The sequence below is a fragment of the Exophiala dermatitidis genome (assembly GCF_000230625.1).
Source record: "Exophiala dermatitidis NIH/UT8656 unplaced genomic scaffold supercont1.1, whole genome shotgun sequence".
NCBI lineage: Eukaryota > Fungi > Ascomycota > Eurotiomycetes > Chaetothyriales > Herpotrichiellaceae > Exophiala > Exophiala dermatitidis.
Genome location: NW_008751646.1, coordinates 4,149,173 through 4,175,097, shown reverse-complemented (window position 1 = coordinate 4,175,097; position 25,925 = coordinate 4,149,173). Strand labels below are relative to the sequence as shown.

Sequence of the window (25,925 nt, the reverse complement as noted above, 5' to 3'; positions counted from 1 at the left end):
CTGCCATGGCAGCCTGCCCGTATTCGTGCACAACCGCCCTATACTGGCGGCAAAGCTTCCCGACACACTGGGCAAACCAGTCTCAGATTCATCCAGCTTTCCAGACACTCTGCATGGAAGATATGCCGACAAGGGGTGACCATGTAATTGCCCTGTTCGAGCCAGGACGCGCCGGCGCCCCTTCCCACGACCCCAGGTCGACCACCGTCATTCTTCGACACCACCGGCACGTCAATCTCGTTCATGCAGATGGCACAGTCGAAAACCTTACGCGTCTTGTTGTCTTTGTCCTTTGCTTCCGAGGCCGAGGCTAGAAGGCCGATAGACATTCCATTTGCCTCGACGTCATCTTCGCGAAGGACCGGATGGTAGTCGTAGGCTGGAGGACACCACGACTCGGGAACAAGGAGACGTGGTCCCAGGAATCGCTGACTCACGAGTATCAAGACTTGGAGCCATAGCCATCCCAGCAGCACCAGGGCTGTGCTCGGACTAGTGTCAACGGAGAGGATGTTGTTATCTGCAAAGTACCAGTATAGAATGGGAACTGTGCGGAGCAGGCTCGTCCCACAGACATACTCCCACAGCAGTGCTTTGCGGCAGTTCCGCATGGTATTGCGGTAGATTTGTGGCCACCAGAATGAGAAGTAGCAAAAGACAAGCAGGTTCGCATAAGCCGAACGAAGAGGTCGGGGCCAAGACATTGCCCACAATGAGAAGAACATGAGCATGACAAGGGAGAAATAAAACCGGCTGTAGATGGCCGCAAATGAAGTCCGGGTGCTGGGAATCTCCGCTGGACCAGGGTTGTCCTGGTCCGAGGGCATGATGATCGGCATGACACCGTCAGGCCGTGTTGCAGTGGCAGGAAGTGGTAGTTCGTCCGCTGTGGCCGGTCTGTTTGTTGAGGCTGAAGCAGGGGCTGGAGTTGGAGTCGGGACAGTAGCTGTAGTTGTTCCGGCCCTTCTCTGTCTCTCATGCTCTGCGCGTGCTGGATCGCCAACCTGAACGGTCCAGATGTCGAAAATAAACTTGACTTCGAGAAAGGCCACATGGATGCAAGCCAGGAACGCCGCGGCAGCAACCATCAAAAAGGCGGCTTCATCAATCATAAGAAGTGCAATGAGAGCAAACAAAAATAGCCCGTCGCCTAGAGCGGCAATGACAATGCTCTGATAGGCAATGCGGCTCCGTGTGGATGGTGTCGCGGCCTTGTCCATTTGGCGCTTTAGCAGAGCTGTTTGGAGCCCGAGTACCATGATGAAGGAGAACAACAACCGTTGTGCAAGCGTCCAATACGCCTCGATTTTGGGACCGAAGACAACATCAGACTCCAGGAGGTAACCACAGTCCGGCGAAAAGACGACTGCGGAGAAGCTCAGTGGTGGTGGTTGGCCAATGGGGGCACCTTCAGGGTGCTCTAGCTCTTGTTCAACCTGGCGAAGAAAGCGTTTTGCGTCGGCGGGATCCACGGGTCCTGGCAAATTCGGCAGTGGTTGCAACCATACTATGAGTTCGCATCGAGGTGCAAAGGCTAAGCCGTCGACTTGATCTTCGAAATTTTTCTCCCATATCTGCTGTACGGTCTCGTTCATAACCTTCCTGGAAGCGTTAAAGCTTTCGACGTCCAATGTGAAATGCGGAAGTGCGAAGAGAGCGTTGAACTTGGAGCTGGCCGTCGACATGACGATCTGGCCTGACGGTAGATGTACTCCCAGGACTCGGGCCTGCCACCCGTTGCCAGGAGAAGATTTGGTCCACATTGAAAGATCAGCCCGAATGGTGGAGGCGTTGCCACTCTTGCGATCAGATGAATCGAAGATCGATAGGCTGAGCTCGCCTTCCTGTTCCGTGATATTCCTCTCGAAGCTGGAGGACATATATTCCTTGGTCGGATCCAGGAGGGTCAAATTGACCACGGGTGGCGGAAGTGAGACATCTTTCCTGGAGAACTTCCCCCGGACTTCACCACTAAGCCGATCATAAATCGGTGGTGCTTGCTTGCGATCAACGCCCTTCCAGGCGCGGTCGTACTGTTTCCGACTCACGTCTTGGGCCGTGGCAAGCAATTCCCACCGGTACCCATCGTCATGGCGGAATCCAGTCAGATTCAGCCAGCTGTCCGACTGGGGATTGATTTGACCATAGGTAGAGTTGGTCAAGATTTCCAGTTCCGCCTGACGTTGTCGTTCAATCCGTTCCGTGTCAACCTGCAGATGGCGGCGGCCTGGTTGATCGGGAGTTAGAAAGATGAACAGGAGAAGGACGACCAAGAACACAACGCGTGGACCTTCCATCCACCAGGCTGCAGGCCGCCCAGGCTCATTGCAGAGTGATGGGCGTATAGATAGCAAGCGCGGAATCAGTAACAGGCTCTCAAGGAATTGCCAGTAGTAGTAATGAAATGACGAAGGGATTAGATGTTAATATTTACCAAGAAGCAAAGGTGTACGGATTTCGAGTCTGCAGTGACAGCGAATGGTTGGCAGACGCCGAATTCGGCAATTGGCTATCTTGACCACCGCGTATGAGAAAAGTACCCACGATATGCATTCACGGCCGTCTGCTTCCTTGATTGAGCATCCTGCGATTTCAATCTTTCCTTCTAAGCGTGCTCCTTTCCCCTGCTGCCGGGTGCATTGTATGCCGCTCTCGCGCAGGTTATGAGTTTCGCCTGCGTCGCTCCACCGAGGTGAACAGGGGGGACGCCCACCAGCTCTGCATTCCAGTTCGCCGATCTCTATACAGCATTGCAAGCCAGCAACAGCGACAAGCAGTCATATTGTGGCCATGGCGGACTCAATGCCAATTCCTCAACCCCCTCGCACTCCCACGCCTCCCCCAGATGAGCCGGCATCGCCTCAAAGGCTGCCCGTATTCGATCCCGATACTCCAATCGACACAAACACCCTGTCGCCTCTTCACATCGAACAACGTGAGCTTATGGCGTCGCCTATTGCATCACACTTTCCACCGTCAACTCCTGACCGATCAAGCGCAAATGGGAACGGGGCAGGGCCTTTCAATTTCCAGCCGGCGGCGTTGGCAAAGTCGCCTGTGGTGAAATCTGTGTGTACAGCCTACGTGTCTTCCGGCTCTGTATCATGAATTCGCGACCTGCGATTTCTCACACTGTACTATCGCTGACCTAGAATTCTCCCCTTCAGAACATCGGACAACGACGTGGCCACAAGTACAAGCACAGCAGTGTTTCGCACCAGATCTTCCTCGAACCTCCGCCCCGGGCCCCGTTGGCCCTTCCAAATTCCCTGCCGATTCCGACCTTCGCGGAGTGTAGAGCCAGCATGACAAAAGATCAGAATATTCGGTTCTATTGGAGTATTTGCCATATGGCCGTTGCAGGGTATGCGATGTGGAACGCTCACGGATCAGCTGCCATGGAGGCGCTCTCACATCTAATATTCTACGATTCGCTGGGGGCGCTGCTTTGCGTTTTCGTGGAAGTTCTGTCGAATTTTGAGGTCTGGGGACGATCCAGTCTCAGGCATCCTTTCGGTTTGCAACGAATGGAAGTTGTGGCTGGCTTCGCTCTCTCGGTGTTATCAATCTTTTTCGGCTTCGACTTGATCTCGCACAATGCAAAGCACGCTCTGGAAGGCATTGGGCACGAGCCGCACCATCCTCATGCCCACGAGCGTGTGTCAGCAGGCACGGTAGATCTGACTGTCATGCTTGCGCTGGTTGCAACATTGATCTCGGCGGTCGGCTTGCAGAATCACGCGCGGATTGGCAAGGCGATGCGGTTTGCGGCAATGGAGAACCTTCCTTCTCTGCTAAGCAACCCTTCGCACTTTTTGACTTTGTCCTGCTCCGCCACTATGCTCCTGCTTCCGCTCCTGTCGTTGCATACGTACGAGTGGGTGGACAAGGTGCTTTCCATGAGTATTGCATTGAGCATGCTCTTTCTAGGAGCTCATTTGGGACGCAATGTCGGTGCCATGCTCCTCATGTCTCTTCCTGCCAAATCAGACAATGTCGCGCAGGTCGTCAAGGCGATTGAAGCTGAGCCTCTGGTGCGCAGCGTTGAGCAGGCCAAATTCTGGCAAGCGCATTACGGGATGGGTATGGCGAATCTAAGGCTGCGTGTTGTTGGCACGGAGGAGAATTTGGTCAAGCTCAGGGAGCGGATAGCCAGCATGATTCGGAATCACCTCAGCGGCGGTTACGGACAAGGCAGCACTGGCCAAAAGTGGGAGGTCAGCGTACAGTTCAAGGTCGAGACGGACAGTGCCTTTTCTGCTAGCCACAGCCATCTCCTGTCCGGGCCCGGCTGGACGACTGGGTGATGCCGAGTCTGTTTCTCTATTTCACGACTGTATATGTCCAATATTCATTCATGCTCAGCCTACTGTATCCTTGTATCAAACGGCATTTTCATGGCGGACGATAACTCTCGGCCGATGCCCAATTCTTTCTGTCCCGAATATCGCTGCAAGTCATGACGTGCCCCTTCGAAATCCAGAGCGCCAGCAAAAGCTATCTTAGGCCAAGGGGCGCAGAGAGCAAAGGACGATTAAATCGCGCTACAAATCCGTAACAGCTGCAATAACTTGTAGAGCAGCAGCAGTTCATGGGAGAGCTCGTCCGTTTCGGCATACTCTCGAGGCTTTGAGAGCGCAGATAGGCCTTTTCGGAACCCATATCGAACATTCAAGCTGTATGCAGCGGAAGTCATGGGTGACAAGACTTATTCTGCTAAAGGTGGGTGGGTGTACCAGAACTGGCGTAACTGGTCAAGGCATCTTGACCGTGAGTTTCGCTTGTCTGAGCAGACCGCCCTCCATGGGTGTAACCTCAACGGCGCCGAGTTCCTGAATCTTCTCCTTGAGCGTCTTCAAGAGGGTTTCTGCCTCTTCTTGCGAGGCTTTTCTCTGACGGCGCTTGGATGCGAGCAGAATTTCCACCTTCTTGCCTTTCCGTAGGAAATCCTCCATCTGTCTTAACTTGAGTTGCAAGTCATTGGGGCTGATGGCCCAGTTCAGTTCGATCTGCTTTGGTTTCTTGTCTTTCTGCGCATGCTGCACTCGACGTTGTGCGGCCTCCTTGTCTTTGATCTGTTTGATAAGGTCCGCCCGCTCGACCACCTGTACTATGGCATAGTCATGTTCGCCTGGTTTGCTGAGCTGTAGAACGTGGCTTGTCGTCCGGTCAATAGAACCCAGCACCCGCCGCAGGTCGACCGGAGGCGAGATCTTGCCGTCGGCAGTCTTGACGCGGACTTGGCGGGTATCGATCTTTTCGTCAAGGTTGAACTGTGCGAGCTTATCGTCGATTGTGACAATCTGGAGCTTTCCTGCAACTCGGCGCTGGTCAACAGCAAGCCATGGACGTGAGGTGCCGAACGGTCTGTGGCAGAACTCGGACTGGTAGAGACGAGGCCTTCGAGCAGGCGCCGTCGCCCGCAGCACCGGCCTGAGTAGAACGGACACACGCTGCATCCACTATAGAAGGGGGCTGCGCAGCAGAAGAGGTAGAGGGAGGATAAGGGACAGGAGACAACGGACGATGGCGGTACGGGCAGCTGCTACTCGGTGCCCTTTTACAACTCGGTACCTTCAATTATCATCATTCGAGTTCCCCAGACTCCGAGTTCAACTTGAAGCCCATAATAATCACGAACAATTTGAAAGTCCCGAGAGGTTGAACTCCGATTCGCTGCCCGAGTTTGCCTCACGCGGCGCAGGGACCAACTCAACTCGAACTCGAACTCGACGCTCCAAGACGCCAACTTTACTTCAAAGTCGACTTGGATGCGCCTCCAAAAATATTCTATTCTTGTGGCTGCGTGTCCTGTCGGTCTTTGATCCTTCTCCTGACTTTCCATCTTTTCTCTCTTCAACCCCTCCCTTGTCTTTGTTTGACATACTAGTAACATAGGAGTCAAATTCCTCGAGGCGTGCAGCGCCCCCTTCTCCTGTTGTCGCGTTTCCGTCCATGTCCCCCTCCTATAAGCCGACCGACCGATCTGGAATCTGGTCCTACATTCCTTTCGGCTCCTCTCCCCGCCGCCGTTCAGTGTCCAGTGGTCTCCCTCTGAGACACACGGGCAACAGTGACTCCAATAACGCTCCTTGGGACCCCTTTGAGAAATCAGACCGCCGAACAGGCGGGAACGGCGCGAGCCACCCTTCCACCCTGGAGTCTCTACAAAACGCCTGGATGACTCAAAGTCGACAGGCCCGGTTCTTCAAGACCGGAGGGGTCTTGACCCTTATCCTCCTGTTATATGTGTTCTTCTCGGGCGGAGGCAGACATGCGAGCACCAGCAATATCTACACGCCTGAAAATTCCCCCACCACGAGATGCACGCAGCCTCACGACCTTTCTAAACCGCTTGTTCAGTATGCCATTATGATTGACGCCGGGAGCACGGGGAGCAGGATACACGTCTATAGATTCAACAACTGTGGGCCGACCCCTGAGCTGGAGAATGAAGAATTTAAAATGACCGAGAAGCGGCCTGAAGGGTCTGGGCTGAGTTCATACAAGTCCGATGCAGAGGGTGCGGCCAAGAGTCTGGATCCTCTCATGGAAGTCGCCATGAAAACCGTTCCAGATGAATACAAGTCTTGTACCCCCGTGGCCGTCAAAGCCACTGCGGGATTGCGTCTCTTGGGAGAAGAAATGAGCGCAAAGATATTGGAAGCTGTCCGTCACCGGCTAGAGACCCAATATCCTTTCCCCGTCGTCTCTAGGGAAAAGGGTGGCGTGGAGATCATGAAAGGGGAGGACGAAGGCGTCTACGCCTGGATCACCACGAATTATCTGCTAGGAAAGATTGGTGGTCCCGATGACACTCCCACGGCCGCGATTCTGGATCTTGGAGGCGGGTCAACCCAGATTGTCTTTCAGCCGACTTTTAAGAACAGTCCGCACGGAGGCATGCCGGAGAAGATGGCCGACGGAGACCACAAATACAATCTCAAGTTCGGCGGCCGAGAGTTCGAACTGTACCAGCATTCTCATCTTGGCTACGGGCTCATGTCCGCTCGCAAGGCTCTTCACGCGTTGGTCTTGGACCATATGCACAAGCAGAACCCTGACTCCAAAGCCTGGCTCTCCAAACCTATCCCGAACAGCTGCATCACGCCAGGTGTGCAGAAGAGAGTCAATGTGACGATGCCGGCCGATCACCCGTTGGCAGGAGAACACAGTGTGATCATGGAGGGCCCCATCGACGCCTTACCTGCACAATGCCGGGCGTTGGCCGAGGGCATTCTTTACAAAGACAAGCAGTGTACCCTCCATCCTTGCTCGTTCAACGGTGTCCATCAGCCGTCCCTCGACAAGACCTTCTCCCGCGAAGACGTATACATTTTCTCCTACTTCTACGATCGGACCCACGACCTGGGCATGCCCGAGTCGTTCACCCTGCGCGAACTACTCGACCTCACGGAGAAAGTTTGCCTCGGCGAGAAACATTGGAGTGCATTTGAGGGCGTTGAAGGGGCAATTGCCGATCTCCATGACCGGCCTGAATGGTGCTTGGATCTGAACTTCATGTCAGCGCTGCTCCACACCGGATACGAGATGCCCATTGATCGGGAGGTCAAGATCGCCAAGAAGATCAAAGGGAATGAACTGGGTTGGTGTCTCGGCGCGAGCTTGCCACTACTCGAGAAAGAAAGCGGTTGGGAATGTCGCATCAAGGAGGTTACTCGATGAAACAAGCTGCAACAACGCGTTTCTGCATGATGATCATCTTAATTGCATTTTACTTGTACATGTTCCTCTCCAGATCAGGATGCATTGCATCTCGGCCAGAGCTCTCCATTTGGCGAGCATGACCGCTCTGAAGGATTTTAATGCTTGGAGGGAGATGGTCAAGAGGGGTTTTCACGGTACACTGGCGTGGATCGACCCTTACCTTACACGCATTGCACGGGACGACCATGAACAGTTTGGATTCAGCTCGGATCGAACATCAAGGAAACAAAAGCATGCATGCCTTTCAAGAGCTGTATTACTTCTCGGCTCCTATCATGTTTTCCTTCGCAGTATCGATACATGCCGTGCCCGAGGGAAGACATCGAGCGTATGGTAGCAGCCAGTGCATTTCGGGCTAATAAACCGGTTGACAGTAGACACATGGCTTTGCTGCGCTGTTTTCCCAACCTCTGAATCCTAGTATTATAGAGTCTACCTTGGGAGCCAGTCTAATAAGATGTACTTCTAGTCCTGCTGTTACAGGAGTCCCAAACGCCTCCGCTAAACCACAACATCTTCCCAGGCGAACCACGCAAAGAAAATCCACGCATGCATGTTCAGAAACCTCCTTTGCCCAACAACTCATCTCCAATCTCCCTGAGCAGCGGCTCAGTCTTGACCTCGTCGCCTAAGCCACCACCGGTAGTCCTGATATCCTTCAAGACCTCTCGGATGTCCATGGCGCGACAGAGATCCCAGAGCATGTTCTCCGGCGGCGCAGCGTACAGCAACATACCAAGTGCGAGGAGGAGGGCGTGCAGTGTTTCTTTGGACGTGCTGGTAGTATTGCCTTTCCCACTGCTGTTCCCAGTCTTGGTGTCCGTCAAGCTCGTCACGGACGCCAGAGAAGTGATCGACTCCAGCAGGGCGGCGGACAGGTCGTCACCTGGTGTGGCTGCATCTTCGTCTTCGTTTGAGCCTCCTGTTGTTGGGACCGTAGCAGTTTGAGCATGAATCCGTCGATTGTGGGTATACGAGGCAAGATTGTACACCAGCGCGGCAGCCATGGAACGGGCATTGGCATGCGGCGAAAGTAGACTATGCACCGCGAGCCACTCAGTTGCCTCTCTCAGACTCAGAAGAGAGCCACTACTGGACCCTGCACCTGCATTCAAGTTGTGGCGGTGGAAGATCTGTTCCTGAGCCACATTCGAACTGAACAGGTTACAGGCCAGCTGGAGCGACACGGCCTGTATGTTATACGGCGCGTCGGTGAAATCGCTAGGGTCGGACGTCTTGCCGGTCGTCCAGGAAAACACGGTATTGAGAGTTCCATGTTCTTCTCCATGCTCTGTCGCAAGGAAACTTGACACACGCGGGTCGGCAGCCGCAACGCGTACCAGGTCTATGACTGCGAAACGTGCTTCTTGGGGAACAGAGGCGGACTTGGCGACAAGATGGGCACTGAACGAGTGCAGATTCGGTAATGGCGCTTCGGCCAAGCCTTTGTCTTCGCGTGTTTTGATGTATGCCACGAGATCTTGCACCGACTGGTCCTGCGAAAATTCGGGACCGATCTTGGCGAGAAGTTTAGCGAGGGGAGGAGTGCGTGTGTACATGATGGGAGTCTCAATGATGCGCTGAAAGGTCGGCAGCTTGAGTGTCGCGTGTTGGTGTTGGGGCGGCCTGGCCATCTGTAACAGCAGGCGGACGTTGCCCATGAGCTGAGCCGGGTTCGCGCCAGACCATTCGTCCTGCTTCTCACCGCGGAGGAATGTGATGAAGGTTGGAGTGGCGCGGACTTGGTATCTCTGTGCCACGGCATGCGCGGACGGCGAGACGGAAATGTCAACCTTGATCAGCTTTGCGCCGCTTTCGGCACCTGCTTCGGCCGCCAGCTCGTCGTAGGTGGGATAGACGATCTTGCAGGGCGGGCAGGTTGCCGAGGTGAAGAAGATGACGGCGCAGGATTGTTTGGCTGCCTCGAGCAGGCTGTCAAGCTCGGTGAGCGACGAGATATTGTAGACGTGGCCTGGAGACTGGGGAGGAGGTTTAGCATTGATAATGGCCGTCGGAGTAAGTCGGTGTACGGTAGTTCCATTTGGTGCTGCGAGCGTCGTCGTGCCATTCGACGCCAGTTTGTTGAAGGTCGATTGGGCGGCAGCCCTCGAAGCAGAAGTCCTGGACACATTCTGACCAGCAGCGGCGTCGGGAGCCTGGGTCATTCTTCTCATGGATTGATCGATCTGGCCACGCAGCATCTGGCCTATGGGCGTGCGCAGAAACGTCTCGGGCAACGTTCGAATGTCGTCCGGGATACTCTGGCCGACCAGGAACATGGCCAGATCCTGGGAGAAATTGTTGCAGTTGTGGACGAACAGATCGTACGACTCCGGGGTGTAGATCTCCTCCAGAGATTCGATGTATTCCTCAATGACATCTAGAGGGAGATCTGTCTTGCCCAAGTCCACGACGGACATGGGCCGGCCATGATGGGTCGAGCCAGGCACTTTTCGGTGGATACCGTGGCCGTAGAAGTACTCGACATTGTTGACCACGATGGACGTGTGGTAGATGGCATCAATTTGGACGCCGGTCAAAGCACGAGAATACTGTCTCGCAAGACCCTGGGCTTGTCAGTATTGCGCTTGATGATGGATGCGAGTATCAAGGAGGCGAACCTGAGACAGGTCGTATACGTAGAGTTGAACGTCCATTATCACCAGCAGGGCGACTGACTCGCAGGGTAATCGTGTAGGTCAACGACTATCAAAGGGTCGTTTGAGAAGGATGAGGTGCCATAGGGATTCAAGTTTGGGGTCTTTAGGTGAAGTTGACCGTTATTGTCGTCGATGTTGCGAGAAGAATTGCCATCGCGTGCCAGGCGGCAACGGTACGTCAGTCAGCACAGCCTCGAAAATATATTCCGACGTTATTTTATATACAACAGTACTACGATATCTGCCAGCATCCCACCAGTCAAACTGCCTGTGGCATTTCCGCGAACATACAGTGACTGCAATGTCTTTTTGGTCTTCTTGACCAGTAAAGCCTTACCCCCGGTCTCCAGCAGTTCGATGCCACCCAGATCCGACCATGGTGGGTTTATCCCATCCTCGCCACGTCTTACGGCTTTGTTTGTGCATTGACTAATCTGTCTCTCAGCCACCGCGTAAAACGCCGTCTCGCGGCAAACAGGCCGCATCGACCAAGGCAGGACCTTCGAGCTCGAAACCGCGACGCTCGAAGCTGGCCAAGGAGAACGACCTGACGGCAGAGGAAGAGGCCGAGATCAAGCAGGCATGGAATCTCTTCCGGCTCGATGATATTGAGGAATACGAAGACGAGAAGGAGGGCGTCATCCGCACAAAGGATGTGCGCAATGTCTTGAAGTAAGCTCCTCCCACAGATCTCAATCATCACAACATGAAGCAACTCATTTATTGATTTCCTTATTACCCGGCTCTATCATTCCCTCTCGTGCTTTGTTTCGTGATGTGATCATACCCGACCCAGACGACTACGGAGTTGGCCGCAAACTGACTCGCTTCTCTCTCGGCCACTGCAGAGCCCAAGGACTCGCTCCGAGTGACCAGTCACAGATGCAGGAGTTCATCGAGACTCTAGATCCAGACGAGTCGGGCTACGTGACTTATCCGCATTTCCTAGCCCTGTGCGCCATTCAGCTCAAGTCCAAAACGGACGAAACCAGAGCCGAAGAAGTTGAAACCGCGTTCAACCTTTTTCACCCCGGCCAGGCTGCTGCAGAGCAAGTCATCCGCCTGCAAGATCTACGGGCTGTCGCGAAGCTTCTGAAGGAGGATGTAAGTGACGATGTTCTAAAGGCTATGATTCTCGAGGCGAATGGGGGAAAGGGCATCGGACGAGGCGTCAATATGGAGGACTTTCGGGCCATTATGACGCGGGCGGGCGTGTTCCAGTGATTTTCTTCTGTAGGAGTTCAAGGAGGAGCGCGACTTCAAATAGCTCAGAGGAAGAAGATACCCCGGACAGGATGGTGCGTCTGCTTGCATAATCTTTGACAGAATATGTTTTATTCGCATGTATAATGTCTCCACATATATCAGCCTGCAGCTCGGTAGACGAGGCTGCAGCAGTAGAGATCCGTGGAAGCCTCGCGACCAGACCATACAGGCCTGGCCGTGATCGAGGCTGGGTACTATTCTAGCTTCCCTGTCCACACTGGCTCGCTCTGGGGCATTTTGAACGGCCAGCTCTAGCATAGATAGAAGCGGTAAAATCAAAGCAATAGGAAAGAAGGCTATGGGTAAAACTTGTGAAGGGGTAGAGAATTTGTTCCAGGGGTTGGCACGTTTCAAGAGGCCCATTGATTCAAGTGGTGAGAAAACCAGTTACTCGGCCGAGCACAGCAAAGTACCGCCACCGTCAGAGGATGGAAGTTGAGTGCGGCGATGGTGCACGAAGAGAGTTCCTCGGCTCTTTAGCAGGATAGGTCGGTTCCTATCAAAGACACATATCCATGATGATGAAAAGTTGAGGGAGAAACGGATGAGAAGGAGAGTTTGTGTATCTGAAAAACGCGTGTGTGAAATTATCTTCCAGCGGTCGATTAGACCTCTTCTACTCTGCCAAGACAGCAGCACTTCAGGGCTGGCCATCATTTCCGCGCTACGCCAAAACTCTCTATAAGTCGTTCCATGCATTCAAGGTTCAAGTTGGCTTTGGCGTGGCAGCCCGACGCGGTTCAGGAGTACATCACAACAACAAAGTTGAACAATTGCTTTCAACTGTCTACAATGCATCCATTTCCCTCGTCATAACTTGGACCGCTGCGGCTTCCGGGCCCAGGGATGATGATCGCCACGGTAGATATACTGATCCAGCTCGGTCGTGTTTAACAGACCCGGGTGAGCCTGATCTAGACTCGTAATGCCATTGAGTTGCATGGCGTTGTCGAGCTCGGCTTGGAGAACTGTCCGCCATCATCGTTAGCAAAGGTCCACAAAGAAACAAGGTATAGCTTTTGCCAAGGCTTCAAGTTGTGACTTACTTTCAATGGCGTGTTTGACCCCTTGTTCCCCGTACGTCAAGGAATACAGCACTGGCCGCCCGAGGCAAACGGCCGAGGCGCCGAGACAGATGGCCTTGAGGATGTCTGAACCTCGACGAATCCCTCCATCGACAAAGACGTGCATATGATCCAGGATCTCTGGGCAATTAGCCTGGATTTCAAGCAAGGTCAAAATCGGCGGCGGTGCTGTGTCGAGCGCTCTGCCGCCATGGTTGGAGATATAGATGCCAGCACAGCCGAGTTCATACGCCCTTCTCGCGTCGGCGGCACACTGGACGCCCTTGACAAAAGTAGGCAGCCCCGTCCGGTCCTTGATGTACCTGATGTCGTTCCAGTTGAGTTTCGGGTCGATGGTGACGACGGTGGCTTTCTCGGACATGTGGATATGGGTCAGCTTCTTCTTGGTTAGACGCTCCTGAGCGAGATATTTGGCATAGCTTTCGCGCTTCGACATGACGGGCAGATCGACGGTGACCAAGATCCCCTGAGGTTTCAAGGCAACAACCTCGTCCAGGAGTTTCTCCATTTCGTTTCGGTCGCGATGGACATAGAGCTGGAAAAAGAACGGGTGGTCTTTGGGGAGAGCGGCGACAATGTCTTGCAGAGGGTAAGACGACATGGTGGGGATGATGATTGGGTTCCCGCAGGACGAGAAGGCCCTTGCCAACGCCAGTTCTCCGTCTGGATGCGCCAGCATCGCCGACGACGTCGGACTGTTGAGGATGGGCGACGCCCATTTTCTCCCGTAGATGGTCGTGCTGGTGTCGGCTTCGCCCACGCCCGTCAGCACCCGTGGTCGGAACCAGATGCGTCGATACCAGTCTGCGTTGGCGGCTTTCGTGAGTCCATCTTCCGTCGCGCCGTCGATGTACGCCCACGATTTGGGCCGTAGGGCCTTGGGCGCTATCTGCTCGAACTCGTGGATGCTGACGATTGATTCGAGTTCTGGTCGAGACTCCTCGTCGCTGGCTTCTTGCTCTGCGGCGGCCCTGGCAGTCTTGTCTGTTGCTTTCTGTTCCAGCACTCCCACCTTCTTTTCCAACCCTAGAAACTTCTCCGCCAGCCTCGGGCTGTGCAGCTGGTTGTAGATGACACTTCCATCCCGACCAAAGAACTCCTCGACGGCCTCGCGGCCTCCGGGGTGTTTGTCCGCGAATCCGCTGATGTCCCAGACGTCGCCGTTCAGAATGATCCACGCATCGTCGTCCCGGTTGTGTCTGCCGATTTCTTCGGCCGAGATCTCTCGGACGCTCATGCTGTACTTTTTGGTTATCCAAAACTTGAACCTCTCGCCGAGCCCCAGCGGATAGAGAATCTCAAACACTGTGATCAAATCCTTTGTAAACTATACCGTTGTTCTACCCCAGATTCCAATTGTTGTCGACGCCTTGACCCCAAGTCCGCCAATCTAATTACTGCCACCAATTCCAGCAACAGAACACTCCGCGGAAACACCTTCTACCTATATTCATTATTGCCCCAATCTTCCCGTGGTTAGCGGGCTCTGCTCTCGCTGGCGAACACATGCCGTTTCCACCCCAATCGCGGATTTCACCGCCGGGCTCCATCTTCCCCGGCCTTGCTTATTTATGGGCATTCTTCACTGGCTGGACACTTTTACTTGGGTGGTTATCTTCTTGCGGAACGCTTGTCCATCTCTAGGGGCATTTGTATGAATGTGATACTCTATGGATTATCGTGCCGTAGATGTATAGAGGGCTCTGACACACCGAAGACCCGTTGCTTCCAAGTAAGCACACATTGGACAAGCCTCAGGGTCCTCACAATAGCGTTAATTTTCACTGGACATGCTCTATACTTGGATGTCCTCCCCAGGCCTAAACATACCTCTTTCTGTTGGTACATATATGCTCATCTACATGAAAAGCCATCTGGAATGAAACGCCGGGCCTAGATGCATGGCCAAAAACTCCTGCCCGCGCCAACCGCCCTGCTCTATGCGACGTTTAATATACAGTCTAGATGTGGCAGCCCGACCAGATACAGCAACTTGGACGTTAAATAACATCCATCGAATCCATTTTCCAGATCTCAACGTCCTTGACTTCCTCCTCCGTGACCCGCTCCACTAGGCGTGTACGAACAACCTCTTCGCGCCAGCCGTTTGCTGTGGTGCCGTTTGTGCCGTCGTCACCCTCGACCGCTCGCTGTGTACCGTCGCAGTCCCCATACCAATCCTGCAATGTCGTGTGAGCAGGTAGGCGCACCACCTCTTCAACAACGCCGCCGACTTTGAAGACATTGTTTCCCAATCCAATGTACCGCAGCTTGGGGAAATCGTTCTCTGCGCCGCCAAGGCTCCGTCCCAACACTTGGGTGATCCGCTCCTGCTGCCCACAGTCCGTCAGGTCAATGGCAGCGTTCCGCCATGGCTGCTGCTTCTGGGTTGTGCCAACCCGGTCGCGGTCCTCGGGGCACTCAATGTCCCCATAAGGAGCGAGCACACGTATCGCCCATAGTTTGGACAGGAACGGGACAAGAATGCGGAGGACATCGTAGTCCGCACATTGAATGGCCGCGCTCAGCTGCGTGAGGTTGGGACATGCTCTAATGAGCCGAGCGGTGACGGCGGTGGGAAGCAGCCATCGAGCGGGCAGAATCAGATGTTTTAGCGTCGGGCCGCAAACGTTGCAGATGTTGTCGATGTACAGGTCACGAAGATTGGTGCTGGGCGATGGTGTGTTCCTTGCCGTTTGCGTAACAGAAGACGTGTTATTAGGATGCCGAGGGGACGTTCCTGTGGAGTTCGGTGTTGAATGAACAGCCCCATCCGCTCCCTCGGACCTGTAGCGAGCATTGATGAGATACAAGCGTTCAAGGCCGGCCGAAGCGCCAAGGTCCAAAGCATGGCGCTTGTGCAGCTGGTCCAGGCGGAGGGATTTCGGATTCTTGGGTCTGGAGTTCGCTTCTAGTGGCACCATCCAGGCTCGGTCAATGAAGTGGGTAGCGTGATGGCGGCCGCCCAATTGGTCTTCGTCCATACCAAAAGTATTCAAGGCGGTGAAGTCCTCGCACACGGTAGGATCGAGCGCTTCCAAGCATTCCGGCATATCTATGTAAGGAAGGAGGTTGTAAAGACCGATTTTCCTGAGCCGGAGCTTCCTCTTGGCCGCTATATTCTTCCTGAAAAACTGAGTAATCATCACGGACGTCTCGCCTTGCTCCCTCATCCGGGGAGAAAAGTGTAAGTTGAGAGTGTTCAGGTTGGTCGCATGGAAGAACAGGTTCGCGAGGTCGTCGGGAGAACAGAGAGGATCGTAATGAGTGATGGTGAGAGACTTGAGGTTCGGCAGAGCAGGCGCCTCGACCAGCGGTTGCGGCGACCTGTTGTTTGGAAACCTGAGCCACAGACTTTCCAGCATGGGCAGGGTTGCAAGGCTTGCATAAACATTGGGTTGTCGCCGGACGTTTAGATCCCATCTGTGAGCACAGTTTAGTACACGCTGCCCGGGATCGACCTTGGTTGCGCGGGAATCTCACCTCAAACTCCTGAGTTGTGTACACTGCTCCAGAGCCGCGCGAATGGCAATGTTCAGGATCATAGCACCTTCGGGCACACGACCGGCTTTCGCATATTCATCCACGTCGCCCACGCCAAACTCGCCCTCTAGACTCAATTGATGCACCAAGCGAGACACGTTCCTGTTGAGCAAGGTGTTGAGGCCCATTGCGAACGGACTCGCCCCGCCAAATCCTTCAGGCAAATCATCCTTGTAGCGGATGGCCCTGTATGATTTTAACCTCACATTTTTCCACAGATGTGGTAGGGTCATGTAGAGGAGGACACGTGAGGTCCGACATAGTCGAGCGAGAGATGCGATATCGTCTTCCAGGTAGGAGATGATATGGGCGACGATCGTCAGAGGGAGACTATCAACTCCAAACGCGCGTTGAATATCAGGGCCATTGCTGTACAGATGGTTGGCTCGTGGGGTCATTCTGCGGCGGCATCGGTCACGGTGGGAGGATGACGCTTGCGGTTGGCATTTAGCGAGGGCGTGTGCCGTGGTCCAAGGTCAGACGAACTCGATATCTTCTGCTCCTTCACGAAGGGTGGGTCTGGTTGAAACGATAGATAAGGGTCCCGGGCGAACGGCGACACCAAAGACAGTGAGTATGCGGCATGTTGGACTCATTCAGATTGACATTGCGAGGCGTAATAAAAAACTCTCGCAGGCAGAACTTTTGAGCGCGGCGGGCGGCACGGGACAAGACTTGCATATCGGCATCGTAGGATCCGCTGTACTTGCTGTGGTACCAGTGCCAGGTAGCCACGGGTGTATTAACATATATAGATGGTTAGGTAGCTATTAATCTCTGATTTATAGTTGTAGGACTCTCCTGAGCAGCATCGATTAAAGGCAGATTACAGAATAATCCCAGGACACCACTTAGAACATCATAACATACAACATCGATTCCATGTCTGTCAACATAGAGGGCTGTCACCATCCGGGGTCATGTCCCACCAGTATCCCGGGCATCTCCCGACGCCGCCGAACTCTGCACTACATGCCCAGTTTCAGCTGTCTCATGGGCTGCTTCTGTTGAAACGCCCGACGAAGGCGGAGCAGTTGTGCACTTGACTTCAGCCTCGGCGTTGAAACGTCCTTCATCGGCTGGCTCTGCGCCAGCCCCCTTCTGCGGAACCGCCAGAGCGGATGTGGTTGCATCTCCATGCAACGAGTCAGGGTCAGAAGGATGTTCACCTGCGGACTGGACTGTAGCATCACTAGCGGTTGGCGCAGTATTCGAATCCGACAGGTGGGCAGTTGGTGGCTGCGGGACGGAGTAAGCAGCATTCCCACCTGGGCTGGAGTTTGCTTCTCTCGCTGGAGCTCCTCCTCCAACATTTCGACAGAGTGTATCCGGTGCTGCAGGCGACATGCCTACAGGTCGGGATTGCTCCAGACTCGGGTCAGTTGGGCGAGAAACACTTCCCTCTGCTTGGGGCAGATCGTCCGGAGACCAAGTCCTCCCGGGCGTTGGGGCCGGTATGTGAACCACTTGGAGAGTGTCAGAAGTCTCCCGTTGAGCTGCGGCGCTTGTCTGCTGTGTAGCTGGAGCAATAGTGTTCATGGGGATCGCGCCTTCAATATCTAGACCATTACGCAGGTCATCTGGGGACCAAGTCCGCTCGCTCCCCTTCGGCGCCGGGATGAGGGTCACAGGTAGAGCAGTAGCTGGGACACTTCCTCGGCGAGCGAAGCGCTCCTTCTGAGCGGACGCGAAGGCCCCTAACCGGCCACGCAGGTTCAGGTTGCTGTCGATGGGCGACCTCCGAATGCCACTGGCGATTTGAGCGTCCACCACTTCCGCAGGGGGCTCGGCCCTACGGCGCTTGAAAGGGTGAGTCACAGAGTGCCACTTCGGTCGACCAAGCGCTTCATTCGTCACTGAGGCTCTCGGTTGCACGGCCATCTCCTTCTCTGTGGCAGAAAGCGGTGGTGCCGACGAGGAACTCTCCGACAAGTCGTCCTTTGGGACTTGCAGGACTGCCTCAGTCTCCTGCTCCGGACGCCCATCACGCTGAAGATTTGGTGCTGGGCTTGTAGGATTATGGTAGCGGATCGCGTAAACCGTACTTGCAACACTTCCGCTGGCGCTTCTATCTGGAGGTGTCATAACTGGTTCAGGCATCACGAGATTGTTACGAGTCATCATCCGTGGCCCGGCTGAATCCATTGCGTCAGCGCCAGTGCTGATACCATCTTGAGGTGCCATCTTGCGACGCTTGCGGAAAGGGACTCGGCTCCGGAGTCGCCTGTACCTCGCCGCGACGCCCTCGCCCATGGTCTTGCGGAGGCCGCCGTCTTTAGTGGTGCCGCGGTCATGGCCATGCCAGCTTGTGTCGTCGGAAGGAGTCATATTGAGCATTTCATCCCCATCGAATATTTCCCTTCCAAGAATCCCATCCTTTTTCTCATCCCTTTCCAGGGACTCTATTCGTTCGACCCATTCCCAGACAACAACACTCGCCGCCGCAGCACCAACCCAGCGAATGTACTCGCCCCAGCCTGCCAAGTTAGGTTGGGAGATATCCAGCACGAAAAACACCACTGGAATAACAACAGAAAGAAGCGACAATAAGGCAACAAGACATATATTTTTCATCTTGGGATGCCAGAATGCAAAACGCCTCTTTGATAGACAGTAGTAGACCACACAGGAGGCGTAGATCAGAGAGATGGCCAGTTCAAATAAGTAATTGAGGGCGGGAATGGCGTCCTGGAAGCTCCTCGGACGAGTTCTGGAGTGGCCGCCAACAAAAGAATCCAGGATGCTGAAGATGGTGTCCGACGAGACCATAGCGAATCCGAGCCATTTGATAGTGACCTTTTCTTTGTGGCGCGGAAATAGGCGAATGAGGGTTTGAACTTGGGCGAGCCACAGGAATGTCTCGGAGATGACGCGGATAATGCGAATCTCAAGGCTCCCTACAACGCTGTCCACCAAAAGGGTAGAATCCATGTATCCTTGGTTATATTGGTCTTCGGCGACCGAAAAGGTGTCCGCGGTCGCTATCGTCAGAGAAACAGCCACTGTGATAGTCGCGATCTTTTGTAGGAGCGGCCGCCTCCCAACGCCGACGATGGACGAAGATCCATATGTCCCTGGTATAGGCCCGCGGCGCCCCAGAAGTCTAGCCCCTCCTCCAGGCCCGCCCATGAAGAACGTCCGAGGGGTGATGAAAATGAGGATGACCAAGATATAACTGATGACCGTCGCCGTGGCCAGGGCAAATACTTGAGGTGATATCGAGGCATAGAAGGGATCCTGAAAGCCGATGACCGATGAGTTGCCGGTGGTGTCGGGGCTGATGATCGAATCGGGGTTATGGCAAGGCAGCTTAAAGGTGACCTGGGCACTCAAAGTGCTGGTTTGGTCACCGTCAAAGACAAGGACGCCTACTTCTTGTTAGCATTCAGGCGCGTCTACCGGACCAACGCACGATATGTAACTGACCTCCACTCGGTAAGATGAGCGGCGTACACCAAGCACTGGACGCTGTCTGAGTCGCACCGGGCGTGCTCAACCGACCCCATAGTTGGCGGGCGGTGATTTGAGCATTGTGGGACATGCCTTGGCTACCTATGCAAGGAGTTGGACAAGGCTTGTGAGGCCGACATCGTTTCCCACTCGGTGCGCTGGGAGAGGGTCATGCGACGATCGTATTCAAAGACGCATATCTCTAGACTGCGCTCAGCCAAGTGCTCAGTGGGAGTCGGTCCAAGCGGGCGGGAGCGCGTCGGAAGCAGCGCGGCATGAACCCGACGGATACAATGTGATGGGACGATGCGTTCGTACGTGGTCAGGTATGTACTGACGATGTGAACCTTGCATTGGGGAGGGAGGGCGGGAGGGAGGAAATGGATTGATATGATGAGAGCGACTGAGCGAAGTTCGTGGACCGCGGGATCAATCCTTAGCTAATCCTTATGGCCGCCTCCGGTTGGCCGCACACGGTTCAGGTCCAGGTCTACATTGTAACATTCAGGGTGTACACCACATTATAAAGGTATATACCTAATCAACATCATTGTTTCATCTGTGGTCATAAATCGTGATCCAGCCTCGCGTATAGGAGGCCCTGCGAGGGAATATGGCGCTATCCTCATTCGTTAAACCCGCAATCGTTGCTTCATCGTGCCGCCAGAGCGCGAACGTGATGATTCCATAACAGGTGTTGCCGGCCCTGCCTCAACTATGGTTATAGTCAAATGGCTGATCGCCGTTCCACTGCATCTGATTGTAGTCTTGGTTTGTAATGACCTCTAGCATGTCGCGGGCCCCGACGGTTGGGCCAATTCCGCCCAAGCCTTGATCTACAGTGATGCCATCATTGTGCCAGAGGTTGTCCAAGGGCAGTGCAAACCAATCCATTGAGAAGTTAGCAATCGTCGGATCGAGGCTAGTCTCGTCCAGCGCCGAGTCTAACTCGTCTCCGCTGCCAAGGAAGTTTGGCGGCGGGACAAAAGTCTGCGATGACAGTTCCGCCATAGGTCTCGCCTGTATTCCTGCAAGAGGATCATTCAAATAGAATCCAGGGCTTTGCTGAAGCACGTTCATGGCGTGATCAGCCTGCTGCTGCTGCTGCTGCTGCTGTAGATGATGACTGGAACTGTCATGATCGTGAGCGTGAGGGGACTGTGCGCGTGATTGTTCGCGGCTGGGACCTGCAGATCCAGTCCCTCCCTGTTGGACACGGATCAAGGACTGCTTCACATTCCGCACGATGTGTCCGACCAGCCTTGAGGTAGAGGAGGACAGGTGGACGTCATCGACATACTCCTTGGACATGGCAACAATGATCTTTTCGAGCTGCTGGAGACATTTGCGGACCAGGGCTTCGTGCGTACCTAAGCTGAAGCGCTGCAGCATATGTTAGCTTCATGCAACCGTGCCACTTAGACTTCTCATGCATACCTTCAATGTAAACATCATGCCTGATAGACTTCGAAGATAGATGCGAACAGGGGCATTTCGCAAGTAATCTTTGGCTGCAAAATCATCCACCACAATGCTCAGAATGTTCAGCGCAGCATCAGTCACTTCATCAATATACGGCTTGTTGTCTTCGGCGATCTTAAGCAGCGTCGTCTTGCGAATGTTGGATCCTCCCTCGACCCACGACTCGACCACTTTCTGGAGACCAAGAGAGTTGACGTAGAGACGTGTATACTCATATTCCATCCGCAAGATACTCTGCATAATGGGGTGGATATAGGCCTTGGACTGATCGAAGACATTCATCCACTGACGCAGCAATGGCGTGAACGTGTTGATGGAATCTTTGTACCTGCCACTGGATGTGAGGTCTCTTGTAAATTGTGGTGATGAGAAAATTTCGCGGTTTGCTCTGTTGAGGATCCTGGCTATGTGCAGCCAACAAGCTTGCATAATGTCAATGGGATGACCAGGTTGTCCTGGACGTTGGGTTTGGTCCCAGATCGTGTCAGTCTCCCATTCCTCCACGTTGAGAGACGATTGGATGCCCATCCTGCCGCTAGTCTGGGCGACATAGACGAGGACGAGATTTTTGATGCGTCTTTTTCGCGCACATTCCGAATCTGGTCCATGTTCGTGACGGCAGTTGAAATGATTGGTGTCAAAAACGCCGAGCTCAAAGGCCAGGTTCTGAGCGAGCCCAAGCAGCATCCACGACATTCGATCCGACCTCCAAGCGGGCTCTAACCAGCTTGCGTAGGGCAGGTTATCATAATCGCGGCTTCTTTTAGGTTCATCCTCTGGTGCCGGCGCGTATGAAGATGATTCACAGGAGATGATAAGATTCTGGTCCAGCAGACCAGTCTCGTCATCATTGGGCGGGAAATGAAGAGCCTGGGGCTGCCAATCCGTAAGCAAGAGAAGTGCTTCAATCGTGCCAAAAGTGCGCAAACTCCCACTCCAGGTGATCTGCCCAGTCTCGGACTCGCGAATTCTTGCAGAGTTGCCGCCTCCGCAAAACCCCCCGCCGAATTGCTCCTGACCCCATAAAAGCCTCTCCACCTGTCGGCGCAAACTGTTCCAGAGCTTGGCCTGAATGTGATGTGATCGAGTCGTTGCAGCGTGGCCGGAAAGGGGCATGTGGCGGGAGGCGATGGCCAGAATTGCAAGCGCAAGGATTGGTTCGTTGATCAGGAGATCACGATGCTTGAATGGTGACCTATAGTCAGGGAAGACCACTGGAGTCATGAGAGCCAGCTTCTCGTAGAAGTACTCGACATATTGCATGGCTTCCCAGGCTGTGAACCATCCATTCCGTACAAAGCGCACTTCCGACCACACCTTCAGCCCAGCTTGGCGCTCCGCCTGCTCCTCTGGGCTGACGCCGGTCGTTCCGAGGGTTTCAGGGCTGGCATGGTCGAGGTTGAAAATATTACGCTTGGCTTCAGCGCGGTCGGAGAAGGCACGGTCGTTTGGGTTGTGTGCATTATTGTTGGAGAAGGCGGCATCAACTAGGATGCCTAAAGCATCTTGAGTATTGGAGACCGGGGCATGTAATTTGGCTGCGGCAATCTGACTATGTAGATGAACATCTGTAAGGTCCTTTTTCGGCGCTGGTGAACTGCCATATATAGACGCGCTGCGTGTTTGCAGAGACTCGTCGTGGGGATGAGAGGTCAATGATCGCTTGGATGTAGACGGCGACCAAGCGTCGCGGACCAGCCCATTTGCGGTAGCCAACGGTGAAGCCAGCTGGTCGGTCGTTTGACTGAGGCCATAAGGTGGCAAGCTACCATTCATAACAGAAGGAGTTGCATCCTTCGAGACCTCATGGTCCGACACATCTCTCGCAGTCCCATCCAACTTCTTTTGCTTTTTCCTCGTCGGGGCAAACTCGCATTTTAGGCGCTCGCGGAGACAACGCTTGCAAGGAGGATCGGCAGGGGCGTCGACACCTGATGAGCAGAATCAGTAGTAGTTTCGCGACCCGATGGTGCGCACTCACTGCCTAGATCACATTTGACTTTGCGCTCACGACAGCGCTGACATGCCTGATAACCGCGACGATGGGGGCGACCATCGCGGGGTAGAGAAGCCGTAGGATCTGAAGAGTCGGGCGACGCAGACTCGTTCTTGTAAAGCGAGGAATCAGTCAAACTGCTTCCAGACAATTGGCCACCTGCATTGTAGCCCATGCTAGGCACTGTGATGGTTGGCAATTGGGATCCTGACAAACATTCAGTCGAGGTTGTTTGAAGCGCAAAGGCCCGAAATAACCGACGTGAAGGGGATCACAGGATTATCAACCGCAGCGGCCGTAGAGGCTGCGGATTCGTTTACTAACCCTTCTCGGTTAGCACATTGGGCAGTCCGGGGTCAAGCGTCGCTGATGTAAGCCACGGGGTTTTGGTCCTCAGCCTCGTCAGAAGGAAGTCCACACCGACTAATGATACCAGATGAGGTGGGTACCAATGGTAGGTACACTGGGCTACCTAGGTACTCTACCACGTTGCTGAAGGTGGAAACTACGAGGACTGTCGTGTACTGTACCGGATCAGCAACCTTATCTACATCCATAAACAGGCATTGAAGTAGAGAGGCAGGATGAATTCTAACCGTTCATTTGGTCCTTATTCTCAATCTATTCTGCCCGTCTGCAAAGCAGGGAGCGTGGAGGCATGAGTCAGCCCCTGTGCTGGCGGGCTCGACCCGAAAGGGTCCACGGGGTCCTTTCCTTCTTTCAGCCCAATGCCACCATTTGCCTCCATATGTGTGGTGTCTATCTTTGGACTTGCTGCGTTTGGCACACCGTCATGGCTAATCCAAGGCCTCACGTCTGCATTGGCACCATCGCCCATGAGTGCTTTTACTCCGCCAGCCTTGCGTGCAGGTAGCTCTCCCTTGCCCGCTGTCAAGACATAGAGCAAGTACTTGAGATTGGGTAGCGTGTGCCTGACATCGAGCATGCGTAGTCCTGCACGATTCATGAGAAACTCGATGTCCTTGTTAAGCAAAAATACGCCATACTCAAACTTGTATGGCACGCTTGTAGGATGAAGAGGGTACCTCCGCTGACTCAGCCCAATTGATATTGGGTCAGAGATAAACGAAGTAGACCCAAAGGGCTCGACGGGATATGGCAAGGGCGTAGACAGATACAGCGCCAATTGGTAAACCAACTGGGCGGTGAAGCCAAGCGCAGCTGCTATCTCGTCACGGTTTGTGTCGTCAAAAACAGAGTTCGGAAGGTGGATGCCGCGAATAGTGAATTGGAGCGTGCGACTCTTCAGGGGTTCAATCGGGAATATCGTGAGCAGCGCTTCACATATGCGTCGAACCTGCCCTCGAGACTCAGACTCAATATGGTGCAGCTGCCCCTCTAGGTCTTTGCAGGCTTGGGTCCGTTCTTCCAAAACCTTTCTAGATCTGGACATCGTCTCCCGACCTACGTCAAGGGCGTGACCTCTTTGTCCCAGTTGCTCCTTCAGCTCTTCTCGTCGCTTCTTTAGCTGACGCAGATGCTTCTTCTCCGCAGCGAGGGCAGCTTTGGTTTGAGAGCTGCCATCATCAAGACCCGGGTCTGCTTCGTCATCGATCTTGAGAACATGCGCCTCTGCCAGTATTTTGTTTATGTCGTCTTCGATCTGAGCTCGGACTTTGATTGCATCTTGGATACAGTCGTCGAGGTTTGCGAGCTGCATGAGGGCGTCAAAGGATGAACCTGGTTTGCTGGATCCATCGCGGTGGTCTACTGCATGATCGACTAAGGTATGCGCGTCCGCCGGCAGGTCCGTAAAGCTGGTATAGATACCGTCGGACAAGTGTAGCAGGATGCAGTTCTCGGGTAGCGGATGATGGAAATTCTCAAGTTTCCGCCCAATGAACTGCAATGACCTTAAATTCACGTCTAGTTCGACGAGTAGACAGTACCCTTCGGTCTTCGCGCGTCTGGCCCACACCCGGATGGTGCACTCGTCGGACCTTAAAACTTGAGGCCCGCTGCCGTCAAGGTCAAAGAACGCGAAGCTTGGGTTCATGGATCTTTCGATTTCCTCGCTGATGTACACAGGTTCTGGGGTACCAGGGCAGTGCACCGATATCCAGGAGTCGGCCAGCCGGCTCACCACGATATCCTCCAATTTTGACTGCCGCGCCTGTGGGCTCGCAGATCCCCAATGTAAGGTGCTACTTCTGCGAAGCCTGCCTCCACCTGGTCTGTTGGATTGTATTTCATTCTTCTCGTAGGAGGTGGCAGCCTTATGCAGGCGTGACTGGCTCGAGGCATCGTCAAGCGCTGAGGCCAAATCGGTGAAAGAGCGGGACTGGGTCAGCGGCTTTGTGTCGCTGTGCAAGGCTCGTTTGGCGGGAGACGCCAGGCTGTAAGGCGCATCATCGTCGGTGATTGTTTTTGCATGTCTTCTAGGACTGGGTGCTGTAACATGGAGATTGCGCAGAGAGACCCCGTGCAGATGACGCAGGCGACGGTTCTAGTGTATGGTCATGTCAGGCGAGACGTGGAGGAGCAGACAAAGGAGTACACAGACCCATGGATACAGGAATGGACGTTCATTGCGAGCCTTTGCGGCAGCAGTGGACTCATCAGCATGCTCGGCCATTGCTTACAGCGGTGGGCCGACACATCGCGATGCGAAAGCCAGCGCAATGGATGCGAATGTCAGTAGTGCAGCAAAGTGACGGCGAAGTATTACATGCGGGAGAGTAAAGTTTGTTGCAA

At 54.1% G+C, this 25,925-nt stretch overlaps 11 protein-coding genes across 11 annotated transcripts; 3 read left to right on the top strand and 8 right to left on the bottom strand.

Moving 5' to 3' along the window:
• Nucleotides 1-38: 38 nt before the first annotated feature.
• HMPREF1120_01478 (uncharacterized protein) lies at nucleotides 39-2,297 on the bottom strand (the record flags this gene model as incomplete). The annotated part of the gene is made up of 1 exon (XM_009155497.1): nucleotides 39-2,297. One exon carries the CDS (start codon nucleotides 2,295-2,297, stop codon nucleotides 39-41), a length of 2,259 nt encoding a protein of 752 aa, XP_009153745.1.
• A 194-nt stretch (nucleotides 2,298-2,491) lies between these two features.
• Nucleotides 2,492-4,444, top strand: HMPREF1120_01477 (uncharacterized protein). The gene is made up of 2 exons (XM_009155496.1): nucleotides 2,492-3,069; nucleotides 3,168-4,444. The coding sequence occupies exons 1-2, from the start codon at nucleotides 2,791-2,793 to the stop codon at nucleotides 4,305-4,307; spliced, it is 1,419 nt and encodes a 472-aa protein (XP_009153744.1). The 5' UTR covers nucleotides 2,492-2,790; the 3' UTR covers nucleotides 4,308-4,444.
• A 310-nt stretch (nucleotides 4,445-4,754) lies between these two features.
• On the bottom strand, nucleotides 4,755-5,459 carry HMPREF1120_01476 (translation initiation factor IF-3; the record flags this gene model as incomplete). Its single annotated transcript, XM_009155495.1, has 1 exon — nucleotides 4,755-5,459. One exon carries the CDS (start codon nucleotides 5,457-5,459, stop codon nucleotides 4,755-4,757), a length of 705 nt encoding a protein of 234 aa, XP_009153743.1.
• On the top strand, nucleotides 5,297-9,209 carry HMPREF1120_01475 (guanosine-diphosphatase). The gene has a single exon (XM_009155494.1). The coding sequence runs from the start codon at nucleotides 5,956-5,958 to the stop codon at nucleotides 7,684-7,686; it is 1,731 nt and encodes a 576-aa protein (XP_009153742.1). The 5' UTR covers nucleotides 5,297-5,955; the 3' UTR covers nucleotides 7,687-9,209.
• Nucleotides 8,286-10,385, bottom strand: HMPREF1120_01474 (mannosyl-glycoprotein endo-beta-N-acetylglucosaminidase; the record flags this gene model as incomplete). Its single annotated transcript, XM_009155493.1, has 2 exons — nucleotides 8,286-10,295; nucleotides 10,350-10,385. 2 exons carry the CDS (start codon nucleotides 10,383-10,385, stop codon nucleotides 8,286-8,288), a joined length of 2,046 nt encoding a protein of 681 aa, XP_009153741.1.
• Nucleotides 10,386-10,622: 237 nt separating this feature from the next.
• On the top strand, nucleotides 10,623-12,053 carry HMPREF1120_01473 (calmodulin). The gene is made up of 3 exons (XM_009155492.1): nucleotides 10,623-10,767; nucleotides 10,834-11,060; nucleotides 11,237-12,053. Exons 1-3 carry the CDS (start codon nucleotides 10,765-10,767, stop codon nucleotides 11,610-11,612), a joined length of 606 nt encoding a protein of 201 aa, XP_009153740.1. The 5' UTR covers nucleotides 10,623-10,764; the 3' UTR covers nucleotides 11,613-12,053.
• A 411-nt stretch (nucleotides 12,054-12,464) lies between these two features.
• HMPREF1120_01472 (L-lactate dehydrogenase (cytochrome)) lies at nucleotides 12,465-13,976 on the bottom strand (the record flags this gene model as incomplete). The annotated part of the gene is made up of 2 exons (XM_009155491.1): nucleotides 12,465-12,622; nucleotides 12,701-13,976. 2 exons carry the CDS (start codon nucleotides 13,974-13,976, stop codon nucleotides 12,465-12,467), a joined length of 1,434 nt encoding a protein of 477 aa, XP_009153739.1.
• A 763-nt stretch (nucleotides 13,977-14,739) lies between these two features.
• On the bottom strand, nucleotides 14,740-16,680 carry HMPREF1120_01471 (uncharacterized protein; the record flags this gene model as incomplete). Its single annotated transcript, XM_009155490.1, has 2 exons — nucleotides 14,740-16,162; nucleotides 16,223-16,680. 2 exons carry the CDS (start codon nucleotides 16,678-16,680, stop codon nucleotides 14,740-14,742), a joined length of 1,881 nt encoding a protein of 626 aa, XP_009153738.1.
• Nucleotides 16,681-17,200: 520 nt separating this feature from the next.
• On the bottom strand, nucleotides 17,201-19,823 carry HMPREF1120_01470 (uncharacterized protein; the record flags this gene model as incomplete). Its single annotated transcript, XM_009155489.1, has 2 exons — nucleotides 17,201-19,650; nucleotides 19,709-19,823. The coding sequence occupies 2 exons, from the start codon at nucleotides 19,821-19,823 to the stop codon at nucleotides 17,201-17,203; spliced, it is 2,565 nt and encodes an 854-aa protein (XP_009153737.1).
• A 620-nt stretch (nucleotides 19,824-20,443) lies between these two features.
• Nucleotides 20,444-23,385, bottom strand: HMPREF1120_01469 (uncharacterized protein; the record flags this gene model as incomplete). The annotated part of the gene is made up of 3 exons (XM_009155488.1): nucleotides 20,444-21,115; nucleotides 21,170-23,145; nucleotides 23,196-23,385. 3 exons carry the CDS (start codon nucleotides 23,383-23,385, stop codon nucleotides 20,444-20,446), a joined length of 2,838 nt encoding a protein of 945 aa, XP_009153736.1.
• A 441-nt stretch (nucleotides 23,386-23,826) lies between these two features.
• On the bottom strand, nucleotides 23,827-25,806 carry HMPREF1120_01468 (uncharacterized protein; the record flags this gene model as incomplete). Its single annotated transcript, XM_009155487.1, has 2 exons — nucleotides 23,827-25,677; nucleotides 25,735-25,806. 2 exons carry the CDS (start codon nucleotides 25,804-25,806, stop codon nucleotides 23,827-23,829), a joined length of 1,923 nt encoding a protein of 640 aa, XP_009153735.1.
• Nucleotides 25,807-25,925: the final 119 nt, after the last annotated feature.

Bases quoted from the DNA above. Each gene is read 5' to 3' on its own strand.
- HMPREF1120_01477 (XM_009155496.1), top strand. From the start codon at position 2,791: ATGGCGGACTCAATGCCAATTCCTCAACCCCCTCGCACTCCCACGCCT. The intron at 3,070-3,167 runs GTGTGTACAGCC...TCTCCCCTTCAG, and splicing joins AGTCGCCTGTGGTGAAATCT to AACATCGGACAACGACGTGG.
- HMPREF1120_01475 (XM_009155494.1), top strand. From the start codon at position 5,956: ATGTCCCCCTCCTATAAGCCGACCGACCGATCTGGAATCTGGTCCTAC.
- HMPREF1120_01473 (XM_009155492.1), top strand. The intron at 11,061-11,236 runs GTAAGCTCCTCC...CGGCCACTGCAG, and splicing joins GATGTGCGCAATGTCTTGAA to AGCCCAAGGACTCGCTCCGA.